The following is a 16,985-nucleotide window of genomic DNA, read 5'->3' on the forward strand; positions in this document are numbered from 1 at the left end:
ACTTTTCCACAACTAATTAATTTTATCACATTTAATAATTGCCTTTTCTGAAAACATGGTTAATGGACTGTTCAAAGAAGCCATCTAACTGCTTGTTAATAGATGTAGGTCATTGGATTATCCATACTTTCACTTTGTTCAACAAAAATTTGCTTCTTGGCATTTGGTCAAAATTTTTGTTATGCTTTTCACAATATTATTTACATAGCATCTGGGAAAGCTGCATTTTATATACTGAAATTTTCCTACAGCTGGAGAACTATCTCATGTTTCTGTTTATTCTTTTATCAACATTTTTATCAAATTTTGAAAATATTCTAAATAATATACAAAGCAAACAATTTATAGGCACAAAATGTTGAACAAAAGATTAATTGAAAATTGCAGATGTGAAGCACCTGCAGAACCACTTTTCAAAATTTCCTTGGAGTAACATCAGTAAAAAGGATTACTGGATGTCCAAAACTATTAAGTGGCATATTTTACACTTTTACTAAACTATTATTTTTATCAGAAATACTGCTATACAGCTCGAAAAGGAGCGGCCACAAATTTCTGCATTCTTCCCTCTATATGGCTTCTTAACACTTTCTCTTCTTGAAATCATTACATTTCATTTTTAAGTTTTAACATATGGTTCAAAGAACATCAATCAAATCAGAATTGTAATTTTAAATTAAAAGGGGAGGAAAAAAACCTACAGATGTTTTAAACTTATAGCATGTGCATATTAAAAGAATGACAGTGAATATTTTTTTTTTTTTTTTTTAAATCACGCTATATTTGTTAAAAAATTATTTTTTCTTTCAATTTTAGTAGATACGAAATGAATATCTTCACCTCTTTGGCTTCACTAGCTAACGCTATTGAGCCATCACTATTGTATTTGACAGGGGCTCCACCTTCTTCAACTAATGTTCCATATGCAGTAGGAGTGTAAAAAGCAGGAATGCCAGCACCACCTGCTCGAATCCTCTCAGCTAATGAGCCCTAAAAATTTTGTGGAAAAAAATCAGAATAATAGCAAATACAGAGAAACAATATTTATTTCAATAATTATAAATGCCCATATTCAATTAGAGATATATTACAGATAACTTTGAAGCAATAGAATGATTAACAATTAATTCTCTTTAAATAATAAAAATGATCTGTTGTCTGAAAACTTTCACACAGTCAACCTGACTGGCTTTTATCATGTCAGGATGTCAAAAAAAAAAAAAAAAAAAAAAAAAAAAAAAAAAAAAATAATAATAATAATAATAATAATAATAATAAATAAATAAATAAATAAATAAATAAATAAATAAAATAAAATAAAATTTTTAGAAAACATTTAGAGGAAATAAATTTTAAAAGAAATATAAATATTTAAAAAACTAAATAAAACCAAATTACATAGATTTTAGTATAAAATTCTAAAAAAAAGAAAAAAAAAGAAAAAAAAAAAAAAAAAAAAAAACAAGTGCAATTTTTCACGATAATAACAGTAATTTAATAATGGAATAATATTACAGTAGTTTTCTTCTATCATTTGGCACTCCTATTTCGAACAGCTTGATTTAATTATGTGGTTTTATGTTTTGAATCTTGAATTCCAATAAGACTGATTTTATATATTCGTTCACCTTTATGATTTTTATATTTTGCTTATCTTTCAACTATTTCTTTAATCTTTTTAAATTTTTGATGATGAACTCTTTTTCAGAGACTACAATCTAAGTTTTCACATTACAATAAAAAAAAAAATAAATAAATAAATTTATTAGGTTTAAACTCAAACTGAAGGGACAATTTTAAAAATAACGCATTTATTCATACAAAAAGTTTTTTTTTTAAGGGAACATCTCAAAATAAACACAGAAACATGCAATCGCTTTTTGAATTTATTTGATTACTTTCCGATTCCCCATTATTTAATCTCATTTCAAAGCATCTGCTATTAAATAATAAAATATGATATGCATGATGATAAATCATAATATGTGCTTGCAACCAACGATGGAACATAAAATACCAGTCTTTTCTTCAGCCTCAAAAGCTTGCATTTCAAGGCATGTTTTCAAGTTATTTGGCCAAATGATAATTAATATATAATTTTGCAAATAATTCTTAGTTCTAGTATCTACTGAAAACATCTCAAGGCCAATAAGACTAGGAATTTGAAATATGTGCTGCTGAATAGCATATAATCTTCATGGGTACAGACAGGAATACATAGGCAGTCAAAATTTCCTCTGGATTCCTCTGCATTTCACTAAAATGGGAACTTGAAATTGAAATTAGGTAATGTTCGAAGTATTATAAAAATCTTAAATGCTGTAAATGATTTATATAAAGGCAGAGTACAAGCACTTTCCTCATTTTTGATGACTTTTTTCCCTTAATTTAGTACATCAGTCTATATATGAAAATTCTGTGGCCTTCACAGCCCAAATGAGGACTGCGAACCCACCAAGAAGCTGTGAAAATGAAGAATAGCCATAGGTGATAATATTATTAATATTTATGCTGTTTTGTAAGATTGTCTTTGCTGAAACCAAGATTTTCCATTTAAATATTATTAACTGTTCTTCCCTCAATACCTAAAATTATAATTAAAAAATTTTTTTGTTTTAATTTGTTATTTTGCCTAATGTATTCTTTAAGCATGCATAATCATGCCTTTGGAAGAATATTAAATCATTAGCATCTGCACAGCAACATTAAAACACAGGCACATGTCTGTTCTGATGGCCTTAGTTACAGCTGTTCCAGTCACATTAAACTGCAAGAGAAACCTATCACATTTCAGAGGTTTGGCTGCAATTTAATAAGCACCAAATGTATATTATAGAAATAAAAACATTTACTTGAGGCACAAACTCTACTTCCAATTCTCCAGATAAGTACTGTCTTTCAAATTCAGTATTTTCTCCTACGTATGAAGCTACCATTCGTTTAATCTAAAAGTTGAAAAAATGACTACCATAAATACAATAAAACAATTAATATCTGAATATTAGAGCAAATCTCAATGATGAATGAAAAATTAAATATGAACTTAAGACAAAGTAACACAGCTTAAAGTTAATGCAGAAATACTCCAACACACAAATAAAATACTCCATTTATTTATAAATGTATTTATGGTATTTAACTATAAAAACACTAACCACATTTATGACGAGTATTTTGGACCCAAACCATAAAGAATTATTAAATTTATTCTGCATAAAATAAGAACACTATGGCATTAAATATTCTGCCTGATTTTCGGTTCAGAAATCACATAAAAATAATAAGAGTCTGTTAACCAGGAATATTATATAATCTGTAATTATACTTTCTTATTAATAGACTTACAGATTAATCCCTTCCACACAAGGCATATATGTCCATATATTCTGATAAGCTGAAACTATAATACAATACAAAGCCTGTAATCCAGGCTTGTCGGGACTTCGGCGATTCCAGATTAGGAGTTTTTCCGGATTATAGATCATCAATTTAAATCTGGTAAGATGGCATGCAGAAATTATACAATTAAAAATATCAAACCTTAATTTATGAAATAAAGAGCAATTATGATCTAAAGGTTATCAAATCTGGATAATGGACGTCCGGATTACGGACTTTGTACTGTATCAGCGATAGATAAATACATGTAATATGTAATACATATTCCTAGCTACTATGAAAAAAAAAAGAAGAAAAAATTGAAATTTGTTCTTTGTTTGGTAGTTAGGGTTTGTGATATTCTATTCATATATAGCACTGTGTAGTCTATGGCGACTTGCAAGTTTCCTATTTACTTTAAATTATGCTTCCTTGCTAGGCATTTTTATTTTACTAGAATTATATCAGACAGAAAGAGTGATTATTTGTGAATTTTGATTAGAAAACAGAGAATAATGATAATTTAGAATAAAATGAAAATAAAAGTGGTGGTTCCTCTTGTTAGCTTAGTGTTGCCGCCCTAATCAGTTTTGTGATTAGTGATGTTGGCTGTTATATCGATGCGCCTGTATTCGAATCTTGGAGAAGGTATGGATGTTTGTAAGCTTGCTTAGTGCATGGCACTTAGTGTAAGTAGCGTAAGTTTGTTTAGTGTATGGCACAGAGGCATTTAGAGCACTATCCACTCAAGTGGTTTGATGATAGGGAAGAAGGATGGGAAATTCTCAAAATGTTCTCTATCAAAAGTGGAGTGCAGTTGCCCAGTTAGCACAACAGGACTATACCCATATGACCAACAGTGAAATTCTAGTGTTTGTACCTGTGAACCTTTCATTGCAGAGGTAAATTGAAAATTACTTCAAATCATTTTTCTGATTTATAGTCCTAAACCTTTACTTGAAATAAAATGTGATTTTTAATTTTTGTTACTACTATTAGAAATCAACATATGTCATAGGAATGTTTTAAAACCTTCTTTAAAGTAGTTTTTTATTTAAACGAGTCTATAAATTTCATAATCCACAAAATAAGGAACTGCTTTTAAATATAAACATATATTGTGGTAATAAATGAGTACATAAGTCACCAAGACAATAATTAAAACCTTCCTCAGTTCCGGAGAAGTTTTTTACACATGTGAATGAATGAATTTTTGAAATGAAACTGATTAACACTTTCAAAGTCCGGGAAACTAAAGAAAAATTTGCAGACTGTTCTGGAATAACAGCAAATCTTATATATATGCGGTTTAAGTGTTTGTTGGCGACAGTTTATTGGTTGCTTGCGTAACTGTAAATTATTTTATTCCCCGTGCAGTGCTGCGCGTGACGAATATCATGAGAAAGCTAAGCCGGAAAAATTAAAAATACAAGAGCATGTGCATTTAACATTTAACAAATAAATTTAACATCTGTTGGTTGCAAATAGTTTATTGGTTGCTTGCGTAACTGTAAATTGTTTTATTCCCCATGCAGTGCAGCGCATGACAAATATTATGAGAAAGCTAAGCCAGATAAATTAAAACACAAGAGCACATGCATTTAACGTTTAATAAATAAATTTAACATCGATATATAATAGAATTCAGAAATATGCAACCGGCAACGATGAAAAAACAAATAAAATGAAATAAATAAATATCTTTATTATATGCGGCTTCAGCGTCTGTTTGTCGATGATAGTTTATTGGTTGCTTGCATAACTGTACTAGCCAAAATGGGGTGAAGTTGCTACGGCACAGGGTTGCCGTTTCATTTGAGACATAGAAGACAATTTCCTGTAAAACTTGCCTATGACCATCAATAAGTCCCAGGGCCAAACGCTTAAGCGTGTTGGCACTTTTTTACCTGAGCCTGCATTTGGACATGGCCAACTATATGTTGCCTGTTCAAGAGTTCGTGAAAGAACGGACGTAAAATTAAAAATAATTGATGGTCCTCTGCAAGGCGAGCTTAAAAATGGTGGAAAGATCTACACTAGAAATGTTGTGTACAAAGAGATCTTTCACATGTGAATTAACATTTTATTGTTTAAATCACCTTTATTTATTGAGCTAGCTGTGGCTCTTAAGAAATGTACTGCCAGTGGTTTCCTTCATTGCACTCTACTTTAAGCAATTAAGCAAGTAGAAGGGGGAATCCTCTAGGCAAGTAAGCAAAGGGGCATCATTGCCACCTGCCCTAGGTAATTCAGTTTGAATTAGCAGAAACCTTTGCACAAATCATTTTAATTACAATTTATAATATCTAGAACAGCGATCATTTCGTATGACCGTCAGCATTTCTAGTAAGTAAATAAGCAACAATTTTAATACTTACTTCTCACTTATTATTTTGATCATTTATAATGAATGACGAAAATAACAATTTAGCCAGCAAAATTCCATTTTGTAACATAATACCATATTTGTAATAATACCATATTTTGAACATAATACCGTATAATGCACATCTGTAATTTCAAAGTGCATTTTTTAAATTTTTAGATACTGAATATCATTTTTCTGATTTATTGTCATAAACCTTTACCTGAAATAAAATGTGATTTTTAATTTTGTTACTACTATTAGAAATCAACATATGTCATAGGAATGTTTTGAAACCTTCATTAAAGTAGTTTTTTATTTATACGAGTCTATAAATTTCATAATCCGCGAAATAGGGACTGCTTTCAAATATTAACATATATTGTGGTAATAAATGTATACACAAGTCACCAAGACAACGATTAAAATCTTCCTCAGTTCTGGAGTAGTCTTTTACATATGTGAATGAATGAATTTTTGAAATGAAACTGATTAACACTTTCAAAGTCCAGAAAACTAATTGTGGTTATAAATATATACATAAGTCACCAAGACAATGATTAAAACCTTTCTTAGTTCTGGAGTAGTCTTTTACAGACGTGAATGAATGAATTTTTGAGATGAAACTGATTAACACTTTCAAAGTCCAGAAAACTAAAGAAAAATTTGCAGATTGTTATGGAATAACAGTAAATAAGTAAATAAGCAAAAATTTTAATGCAGTCAAAAGTCGTTAATTCGGACACCCATAATCCAGACTTCAAAGCTACAAACTTCCTGTGCATGCGTCAACGCGTAAGACCTTTACGGCTGCGAATATGCGTGTGCGTATGCGCAAAATACATTTACATGTGCGTTTAATGTATAACAGACGGTATAAGCTAAGCTAAAATTATCTAATTCAGTTAATGTTGCAGATTGCGTTGTTCCTTAATCTTCAAATTGGATCCGGCTTATTATTTTTTGCAGACTGTTAGAGCAATTTTATAAAAGTAAGCTTGACCTTTCGATTATGTCAAATAAAATTTCCGATATATATTTACTAATATGTAAAGGATCTACAAAGCGAAAGTATGTTTCGAAGTCCATTAAACAAAAGTGGAATTGCTGCAAAAAATGACCTAACCATTTCGAAATATGTTTATCAATTTCACGCTGCTCTGCGGCGTGTGTGTGTGTGTGTGGGGGGAAATGAATCGGAAGTTGATCTGTCAGCACTATCCTTATCTTCAGGGCAGATGTTTTAATTTTATTTGGCTTATAATTCCTTACTAAATGTAGTAGTTCATCTCGATGTATTCCATCTTGGATATGATTTAAATCAAATTCCTCGTCATTATAATTTGCTTCCGATAGTGAAGAAAGCGACACAGAGGTTATTGAAAATGAAAAAATTTCGATTGACAAATTAGTCCGTATTCTTAACACATCAATTATAGAACTTGAACAGCGGAACTTTGTAACTGAACAAGAAATTATGTCTGTTTATAGAATTAAAGAGACGGTATTATCACATAAAACGAAGCAACTTAAACAACTTGCATTGAAAGAAATGTTTAATAAAGTAAACAAATAAATATTAAGCTTTTTTTTTTTTTTTTGTTGTTGTTGTAAATTTTGATACTTTTTAGATCATAAGTGTTCTTTATTTCATAAATTACAGTTTCGTATTTTTAATTTTTTAATTTCTGCATGCCATCTTACCAGATTTAAACTGATGATCTATAATGCGGAAAATCGATAATCCAGAATCGCTGAGGTCCCGACGAGTCCGGATTAACGAATTTTGACTGTACTTACTTCTCACTTATTATTTTTATGAAAATAACAAGTGAGCCAGCAAAATTCCATTTTGTAACATAATACCATATTTGCAATAATATCATATTTTGTAACATAATACCGTATAATGCGCATCTGTAATTTCAAAGTGCATTTTTTAATTTTTAGGTATATATGCTGAATATCATTTCTTTGATTTATTGTCCTAAACCTTTACCTGAAATAAAATGTGATTTAAAATTTTTGTTACTACTATTAGAAATCAACATATGTCACAGGAATGTTTTGAAACCTTCTTTAAAGTAGTTTTTTATTTATACGAGTCTACAAATTTCATAATCCACGAAATAGGGACTGCTTTCAAATATTAATATATATTGTGGTAATAAATGTATACATAAGTCACCAAGACAATGATTAAAACCTTCTGGAGTAGTTTTTTAACACATGTGAATGAATAAACTTTTGAAATGAAACTGATTAACACTTTCAAAGTCCAGGAAACTAGAGAAAATTTGCAGATTGTTATGGAATAACAGTAAATAAGCAAAAATTTTAATACTTACCTCTCACTTATTATTTTGATGAAAATAACAATTCAGCCAACAAAATTCTATTTTGTAATATAATACCATATTTGTAATAATACCGTATTTTGTAACTTAATACGGTATAATGTGCATCCGTAATTTCAAAGTACATTTTTTTAAATTTTTGGATATATATGCTGAATAACGTGCACCCTTATCTTTATGAAGGAACCTGAAAGATATAAGTGCAACTTTATAAAGCATTCATTTGAAGATTTTCCCCAAACTTTTGAATAAACATTCCAAACATTCTTCAGCTGAATGAAACAAATACAGTACTGGTTTCAAATGCAAAGTAATTCAATTTGCAAAAGAAAATGGAAATCATACTGCAGCAAGAATGTTTGATGCTGGTGAAATCTCCAGACATAAGTGGAAGAAAAATAAAATAAAATAATTAATATGGCAAAGAATAAATGTGCTTTCCGTAAAGGAGTAACAAAATGGCCTATTCAAGAAAAAAGTGTTACAAATTGGGTCCTAGAAAATGACCGGAATGGATTAATTGTAACAAGAAACAGCATATGTTTATTTGCTTGAAAAAGGAAAAAATAAATAAATAAATAAATAAATGCAAATAAAATGAACACAATTAAAGTAAAAACTTTAAACTAACTTTGAGTTGGTGTTGTTAATTTATGGCATGGAATAATTTAGTTCTATGAGAAAAAAACAAAAGTTTTGCAAAGGTTTCTGAAAGATTTGGACAACAAATTGATAAGTTTCCAGAAGTATGTTATTGATCTACAAAGGCAAAAACATTTTATATTGTTACATACTGGAAATATGGATGAAACTCCAGTAATGTTTACTACGATAGAAAACAAATAAATGATGTGAGAGGAATAAAAATAGTTCACATAAAACAACGGGTCATGATAAATCTTACCTCACCACAGTGTTCTGCTGCTTAGAAGACATAAAATTAAAACTCCTAGTTATTTTCAAAAAAAAAAAAGACAATGCAGAAATGTAATTTCCCGAATGGTCTTTTCATGTTCACGAGAAAGGATGGCTCAATGAAAATGGTGAGAAATTATGGAATATCATAAAAACAAATCAGTACCTCTAACAAGTTTAAAACAAAATGGAATGAAAAAGCAGAATGATGACATGTTCAGATGAAAGAAGTATATCGAGCTTAGACAATGACTTCTTCAATAAATAAATGTTTTATATTAATAAATATTAAAAAAATAAAAGAATAATATATTAAGCAACATTAGGGATTCTATTAATTCTCCAACAGATTCATGGATAAAGTTTACCTCTCCAATATTCAAACATAATACAGAAAATTATGGTGTCTGGTATGAAAGGAGTTAAAGTAATAAGTACGGTGATATTAGTAAAGTTTAACTCTGTTTCTGAATACATCCTACCAAAAATTAGAAAGCAAAACAAACTCTGTTTCTGAATACATCCTACCAAAAATTAGAAAGCAAAACAGAGTCCTGTTTACATGACATAAATGGCAATAACTAATAATAACAAAATACAAAACTATAAATGATCCTAAAGTACATTGCTGAATAAAAAACAACACTTTAGAGTAGTGTTGGTGGTGCATTTTTTGGTGATAACTTGAAAGGCTATAATGTGCCAAACTTAAGTTATATATAAAAACAAATCAGTACCTCTAACAAGTTTAAAACAAAATGGAATGAAAAAGCAGAATGATGACATGTTCAGATGAAAGAAGTATATCGAACTTAGACAATGATATTAAATCTAAAAACTGTGTTAAAACCACAAATCTTGAATATACTAAAATACAAAGTGTTAAAATACCAGCACATTACATTAAAACAAAAACAAATTAAATAATAAAACAAATTTCTTTCAGGTATTGAAATAAATTTCTAATGACTCCTTTCCTACTTACTTGGACAAGATTTATGTCACAGTTGCTAAAATGCTTCATTCTAAGTCTGTTAAAAAAAAGGATACTCAAATAAAAAATGACACATGAAGAGAAATAGATTACATTTGGAATAAATTGGCTTTCACTGCCTTCTCAGAAGAAAACCATGAGTGACCGATTCTAAGTCGAGTAAGCAGTATTTCCTCCTTCCTGTTCCTAGAAGTATCCCAGTATTCGTCTTTAGTTTTCTCACTTTTTAGCTTATTATCAAGCTGATAATTCCAGAGTTTCTGCCATTTATCTAAGATTTTCTATTTGATGAACCTGTTGATATCATCAGAAGGGACAAGCCAACTGGACAAATAGATTGCAGACTTTGCTGTGGCATCTTCTAGCTTGTTACCCTTTATGCTCACATGTCCAGGTATCCAGCAATACAGGAGCTCGTATCCATGATTTCTTAATTTTAAATCGAGAATGAGGATATCTACTATGACAGGATTCAGGATATCAGAAAATGATTCTAATACATTAAGAGAGACAGTACATGTTATAAATTTTTTCTGGCTTAGCATGAATATAAATGACAGTACACAATATATAGCAGTTAATTCTGATGTGAGGACTGAGCAAGCGTCGGGCAGACATCTGCCTAATTTGTGGTCTCCAGTAATGATGATACACCAACATATCCTGCTGCATTCAATCTATCAGAACATAATCACTGTGCTCAAGAAAAAGTTACCTATACACCAATATGTTAGTATCTTTTTTGTCAAGATGCTGGAAAATATCAAGAAGCTGAAACTAAACTTCTCCCAGGATGCTATTTCAAAATGCTTCACTGCCTGGGTGCTTAATTGTGCCATCTAATATTCTTGAATTAGTGAGAGAACCATCAGAAAGAAAGCACATAAGAAGGTCGAGCATCAAGCAGATGCTCATACATATGATCTAATAAAAACAGCTTACAAGGATGATCAGGTTATGATAATATCTTAATAGCAAAAAGAGAAAACTGCTCACGTCTTAACTTAACTGGAGGTTCATAACAGTCAACATACAGACTTTACACTGGAGAACTTCCGAAAGCTTCAGAACAAACCCACAATGTCTTATGGTGAACAGGATCTAGTCTCAATAGCACAGAAGGCCATGTTGATCCATAAACAACTGAGCCGTAATCTAATTCTCTAACAGAAAAGGACTCTGTAAATGCAGAACACTGAGCCACATTCTGCACCCCAAGTGGTATTCGCCAGTACCTTTAAAATATTCTCGGTCAAATACCAACCCTAAAAATTTTATTTCGGGTACAACTGGAAATTGTGAACTTTTAAGATGAAGCTCTGGCTCAGGAAGGACTCACTTTCTACAAAAGTGCATGCAAGTGGTCTTCTGTTCTGAAAACACAAATCCATGTTTCCTTGGCTACGTCTGGATCCTGTTAAGAGAGATCCGGAATTCTCTCTCCATATAATTTCATATCTGCCCCTTGTCAACTTATCTGGAGATCATCAACATATAATGAGCCTGAAACAGTTGGAGGAAGTTCCTTTAGAACAGAATTTATTTTTAAACTGAAAAATGTAACACTTTGAACACAGCCTTGAGGCGCACCCTCTTCTTGTGCAAAGGCAGGACTTAAAAGAGAAGGGCTAGCTCATAGAGCTTTTCTCCCTGGAACAGGCAGTGGGGAGTGATGACGTAGCTATGATGACACTGAGCGCGGAGATGCAATTGACAACATAGAAATTGGCGTTTTAGATCTAAAGAACCAGCGTTTAAAATGAGCTGTGTGTGAAAGATGGCTACAATTGAGAAGAGACAATGTTACTGCAGTATGCATTTTACACTGAACATTAAAAAATATAATAGTACTTACTGAATTTTAAAATAACAGATAAAATGCGCTACTCTTAGCATAAAGTTCCTTTTTTTTAAATTTGCAGGGATTTTTTTTTTTCTTTAAATGCCTGTTTATTTCTAATCATTTCTTTATCTGCATGCTAACTAAGAGAACTGTACTACTGCTTCTAAGATAACTATAATAACAGCTATTTAAAATTAATCAAAAAACAACCTTAAATTGACATAGTTTTCAAAATTTCTGCTAATTTAAGTTTGAATTTCAGCCTAATTGTAAATTTTACATTGGCATATTTTTCTCCCGATTCAATATAATAACACATGATTTTTTTAAATAATTTTGTAATTTAGGCTTACATCAATATTACATTTAAATAGATGCATGTAAGATTGTTATCTTAATTTAGACAAAACAACTTTACTCACAGTACCTAAAAAAATTATTTAATTTTTCAAAAGTAGGGGTTAAGAAGGCAGGTTTTCTTATGCCAATTACTTTAATGTTATACTATTATATTTTATCTAGAATGCTAAGCTAGTACAAAACTGAATCAATAATAACACAGGATACAATAAAAATAACTTTAACAATAACTTAACAAAATTAGTTCTCATTTGAAATATGCTTTATGCTATTAATTTCTAAAATGTCATCTAGAAATATTTCAAATCAAAACATATTATATATGCTTACTTGTACAGTCACAATGCAACTACAAGTTGTTGAAATATTATTTATTGGCTACCACATTCGAAGCAATCCACTTTTTTGCCTTTTGGGTTGCTTTTCTTTGGGAAAAAACATATGCATTTCTATTTAAGAAACGTATTCTACAGAGCTCTTATGACAATGCAACGTGAAATATCTTCACTAGTCCACCTGATTTTTTCCTTCTTTCCTTTTCTTTTCTCTATTTTACAATATTTTATTACAATTTTCTAAGGATATTATTTTGTTCTTCAAATTATTAATATATTCTTGTTTATCTTTACACTTAGGTCATTCTGGGATATTGTCACTTAGGGCATTGTCACTTGTAAATTTTATTTCAAAATCATTCACATTTGATTTATTATTGTCAGCTTCAATTTCATTCTTGGCCTCAAAATAAATTTTCTTTGGGCTTAATTCATGTAGTCTTTCAAAAGCACTCTACATTAGTTTTCTTTTCAAATGTCTCCGATTTCTTGGTGTTATTTCGTTTACTGCACACGATAAATTTATTTTCGGCACAGTATTGCATTTCAACAGTTTCTTTTGCGCAACCCAGGCAAGCGATTTCTCATGTCATCTTCATAATCACTGCACAGAAAATGTTTGCTGCAAATTCTTGCGTTTTTCACATTAATAGAATCATGTCTTCGACATTTATGTATCCATTCTTTCGACAAAAGCAAATTGTCCTTTGGGAAAGCATGAAATACAATATCTCTTCCTTTCGTATTTCTATAAGTGTTACGGCACGTTGCTACAGCACAAGAAGCCATATTACATAAAAGATACTTTAAATATAGAATTTAAAAGGGAAACTGACTAAAACTATATATACATATACACACACAAATTATTAAATATTTGCATTATTAGAAAACAAATATGTATGATTAAAATTAATTTGGGATATGCAACCTCCAGAAAATCATCTTGCAACTGAATGAAACTACAGTTTTAAACGCGCGAAATCAGAGCAGGTTCAACACAGACACGTCAGATTACTTCCAGTTAACCCCTCCATGAGGCTCGCGTCGGCGAGAAGTTGAACAAAGGAATGACCTAGCCCTTCTATTTATCCCTGGTGCAAAGGTATCTGATAAAACAAAGCCAATTGTTACTTCAAAAGTCTTAGCCTTCAAGAAATTCTGTATGAAAATAAGTAAGCCACTAGCATGAATATCGCATAAAACACCATATCCCCATGCCCTAACGTTTTTCAATGTCAAAGAAGACAGAAATAAAGTGGTCTCTCCTAACAAAGGCTTTACAAATAGTGGTTTCTTAATAATAATAATCAAGTTGGCGTCAGGAATATAAATTATTCAGCAAATGTAAAATCAACAAATGTTTTGATGCAGAATATTTTGGCTTGAGATACTATGGAGCAAAAAGGATACTACGGAGTCAAACTTTTAATCATTCAGACTTATGCTAATAAATAATATTTTCTTCAGTATGAAGTATTTAATTTACAGCTGAAGTGAAATTAAGAATCAGGACGTTCTGTGCTTTACTGGGAAAAAATATTAAATGCACACATGAAAGCAAAATTAGACAAATTTCTGAGGAAAAAAAAAAAAAGTTTGGTAATGGTCCGGATTCAAGATCATTTTAGAATAAAGTGCAAAAGTTCAAAAGGATTACCCTTCCATGTTCCTATTTCATTATCTCTAATGGTAAAAAAGCTCTTGAAATACTTCTCTTAACAAGGAATTTTTCATAATGAATGTAATCACAATCATAATTTAGTTAATATTCATAACTGAATGAAGTGAAATTCAGAATTAGGACTTCTGTGTTTTACTGAAAAAAAATATTAAATGCACACATGAAAGCAAAATATGACAAATTTCTGAGAGAAAAAAAAGTTTGGTAATGGTCCAGATTCAAGATCATTCTAGATACTGGACATCCGGATTTCACACTTTGTATTGCATAACAATATTTTTAACTTTGTTCTGGAGACAGTATTTTAGAATAAAGCGCAACAGTTCAAAAGGATCACCCTTCCATGTTCCTGTTTCATTATCTCTAACAGTAAAAAAACTCTTCAAATACTTCTCTTAACAAGGAATTCTTCATAATTAATGTAATCATGATCATAATTTTTACTCAAAAGTTTTGATGGAATGCAAAAGGTATGCAGCAGTTGAAATCTCATGTTGATTTCTCTCAATACCTGAAATAAAAACTACTTTTTCCCCTCCATTTAACTTGGTATGCAATTCAGAACTTCATTATTCTTTAAGTGTCTTGACAATTCACATGATTAACTCCTATAAAATAATATTTGCTGTGAAAAATGTCTACCCTAAAACTGTGTTGCCTGGAGAGGACTGTTCCCTCTATCTACACCACACCCGCATGGTCATCATCTTGTTTCAACAACACAGCATCGCAATGAATATTGCGAATGATTGAACAAGATTTAGGCAAAATTTCTACAGAATTTGTACCAGTATTGGCAAGATTCTATGCAAGATTATTAGCTTTCAAGTTAATACTGATAAGGAATTTATACATATATATATATCATACATAACTCACCTGCTTTGTTTGAAGCAATAAACCCAATCCAAAGTTATCAACACCAGCATTGTTACTGACAACAGTTAAATCTTTGATACCTTTCTTATAAATAGCTGAGATAAGATTTTCAGGAATTCCACATAATCCAAAGCCTGTAATACACATATTAAGTTAATTTCTATCGAGAAAAATAAATTAGAAAAAGAGATTATGAAGTTTAAAATTTAACACTCAACATGTGATTTCTTTCAGAAAAGACAAAATATAAATACCCCAAACTCTTATTACTTGTGCTAATAATAAATGGATACGCAGGAATAATTGAAATAAGAATTGTGTAAAAATGTAATTAATGCATAGGAATCTGAAAAAGCATACTTTTCAGGGGGGTTTAAATAAATAGCACACAGTGAACTGCTATTATAGGCTTTCACTAAAAAAATAATAGCAAAATTTACACCTATTTTTTAGCTATCTTTATGAAAAATCTATTATAATATTCCTTTTTTTTAACAGTCATGTTCAAATTCTTTCAGACAATATGGCAAACATAAAAAGTCATAATACTATTTTAGCTGCTCTTAGTTTATTCATTTTATAATTTGTCTATTTCAATATGACATGCCCACTTTTTTTTTTCTTTCATCTTCATATCCCCTTTGAATTTCTGTATATCTTCTTCTGTATTAATCCTATAGCTTCACGAGTCACATTTCCTCCATGCACATTAATGTGATAATCTTTGGAAAAATGAAATAGCTGACATGGAATTTTTGCATACAAGAGAAGAAAATTATACAGTAGATTCTATGCTCTAGAAAAGCAACATTTTTTGCATTAGGCCAGAAAGGGCTTGATCCCCTTTCACATGATGAAACTACCATCAACATTTGACTGAAAAATATATACAAACAATATTAATTATCTTATTTTTTATATGATGCAGACTACTTTCTACTTATTAAAGTGGATATGTTAAAGGACACAAGTTTCATGTGGCATTTAATAATTAACTATAGGAAGAGAATGATAAAAATTTCTAAAAGCTGCCTTCAGAAGCAATCAGAAGATCTATTAAAATTATATATATATATATATATAAATATATATATATATATATATATATATATATATAAATATATATATATATATATAAATATATATATATATATATATATAAATAAAGGCTAAATAAATAAATAAATATATAAAGAGCATAAAATGGAACCTGTATGTGAGAGCTTAAACAGCAATACAGTTGTTTCATTCTAATATCAGTTTTCTACAGATTCAGTCAAAAAATACTTTTGTTGCACAACCTGCATATAAATTATCAATACACATACTAAATAATATATTAGTCAACTATTTGACCAAACTTGATTGGTCCACTGGCTGTAAATAATTGACCATTATGTTACTAATACATAATGGTCAAACTCATCATTACATATTAGTTTGGGCTAAGCAATCTGGTCAACTATCTCGAGAAACGAAATGCAGATTTTCATGATTGATATGATAAAGATAAATGGTATTTAATGAATGATAATTTTGCTGTGAAATCTCATATCCAGCAGAGAGTGATGAAGTGCGCACACTTTATGTTGGTACCAGCAATTTAAGCTACTGCAGTCATTTTAACCAAGCAGGTAAGTCTTTTAACATCTGCATTTATTGATCACACAAGGTCATTACCATCTCAGTATCTACTATCTGTTTCACTATCTTTTTTCTACTTTCCATAGATATTAAGAACAGAGTCTTTAAATACCCAATGAGAAATGCTTCAGAAAGTACCCTCAATCCTATCTTTGGGCTATCCAATCTAACCTTTTTAACATTGCTTAAATCAACAGTCTTCTCCATTACATACATATATAGTTAACACAA

At 30.2% G+C, this 16,985-nt stretch overlaps 1 protein-coding gene across 5 annotated transcripts in view; it reads right to left on the bottom strand.

The window, feature by feature from the left end:
- Positions 1-16,985, bottom strand: part of SCOT (Succinyl-CoA:3-ketoacid CoA transferase) — a 58,134-nt gene that overhangs the window by 30,144 nt on the left and 11,005 nt on the right. For all 5 annotated transcript variants that reach the window (XM_085825459.1, XM_035370747.2, XM_035370748.2 and 2 more), the window contains exons 3-5: positions 15,111-15,244; positions 2,853-2,945; positions 841-990 (exon numbers count right to left, since the gene is read on the bottom strand). In XM_085825459.1, coding sequence (XP_085681585.1) covers positions 841-990; positions 2,853-2,945; positions 15,111-15,244 — 377 coding nt within the window. The remainder of the gene's footprint in view (positions 1-840; positions 991-2,852; positions 2,946-15,110; positions 15,245-16,985) is intronic.

This window comes from Stegodyphus dumicola, chromosome 10 (genome assembly GCF_044657685.1).
Source record: "Stegodyphus dumicola isolate Sdum_Otavi_A_Nest chromosome 10, ASM4465768v1".
NCBI classification, from domain to species: Eukaryota; Metazoa; Arthropoda; class Arachnida; order Araneae; family Eresidae; genus Stegodyphus; species Stegodyphus dumicola.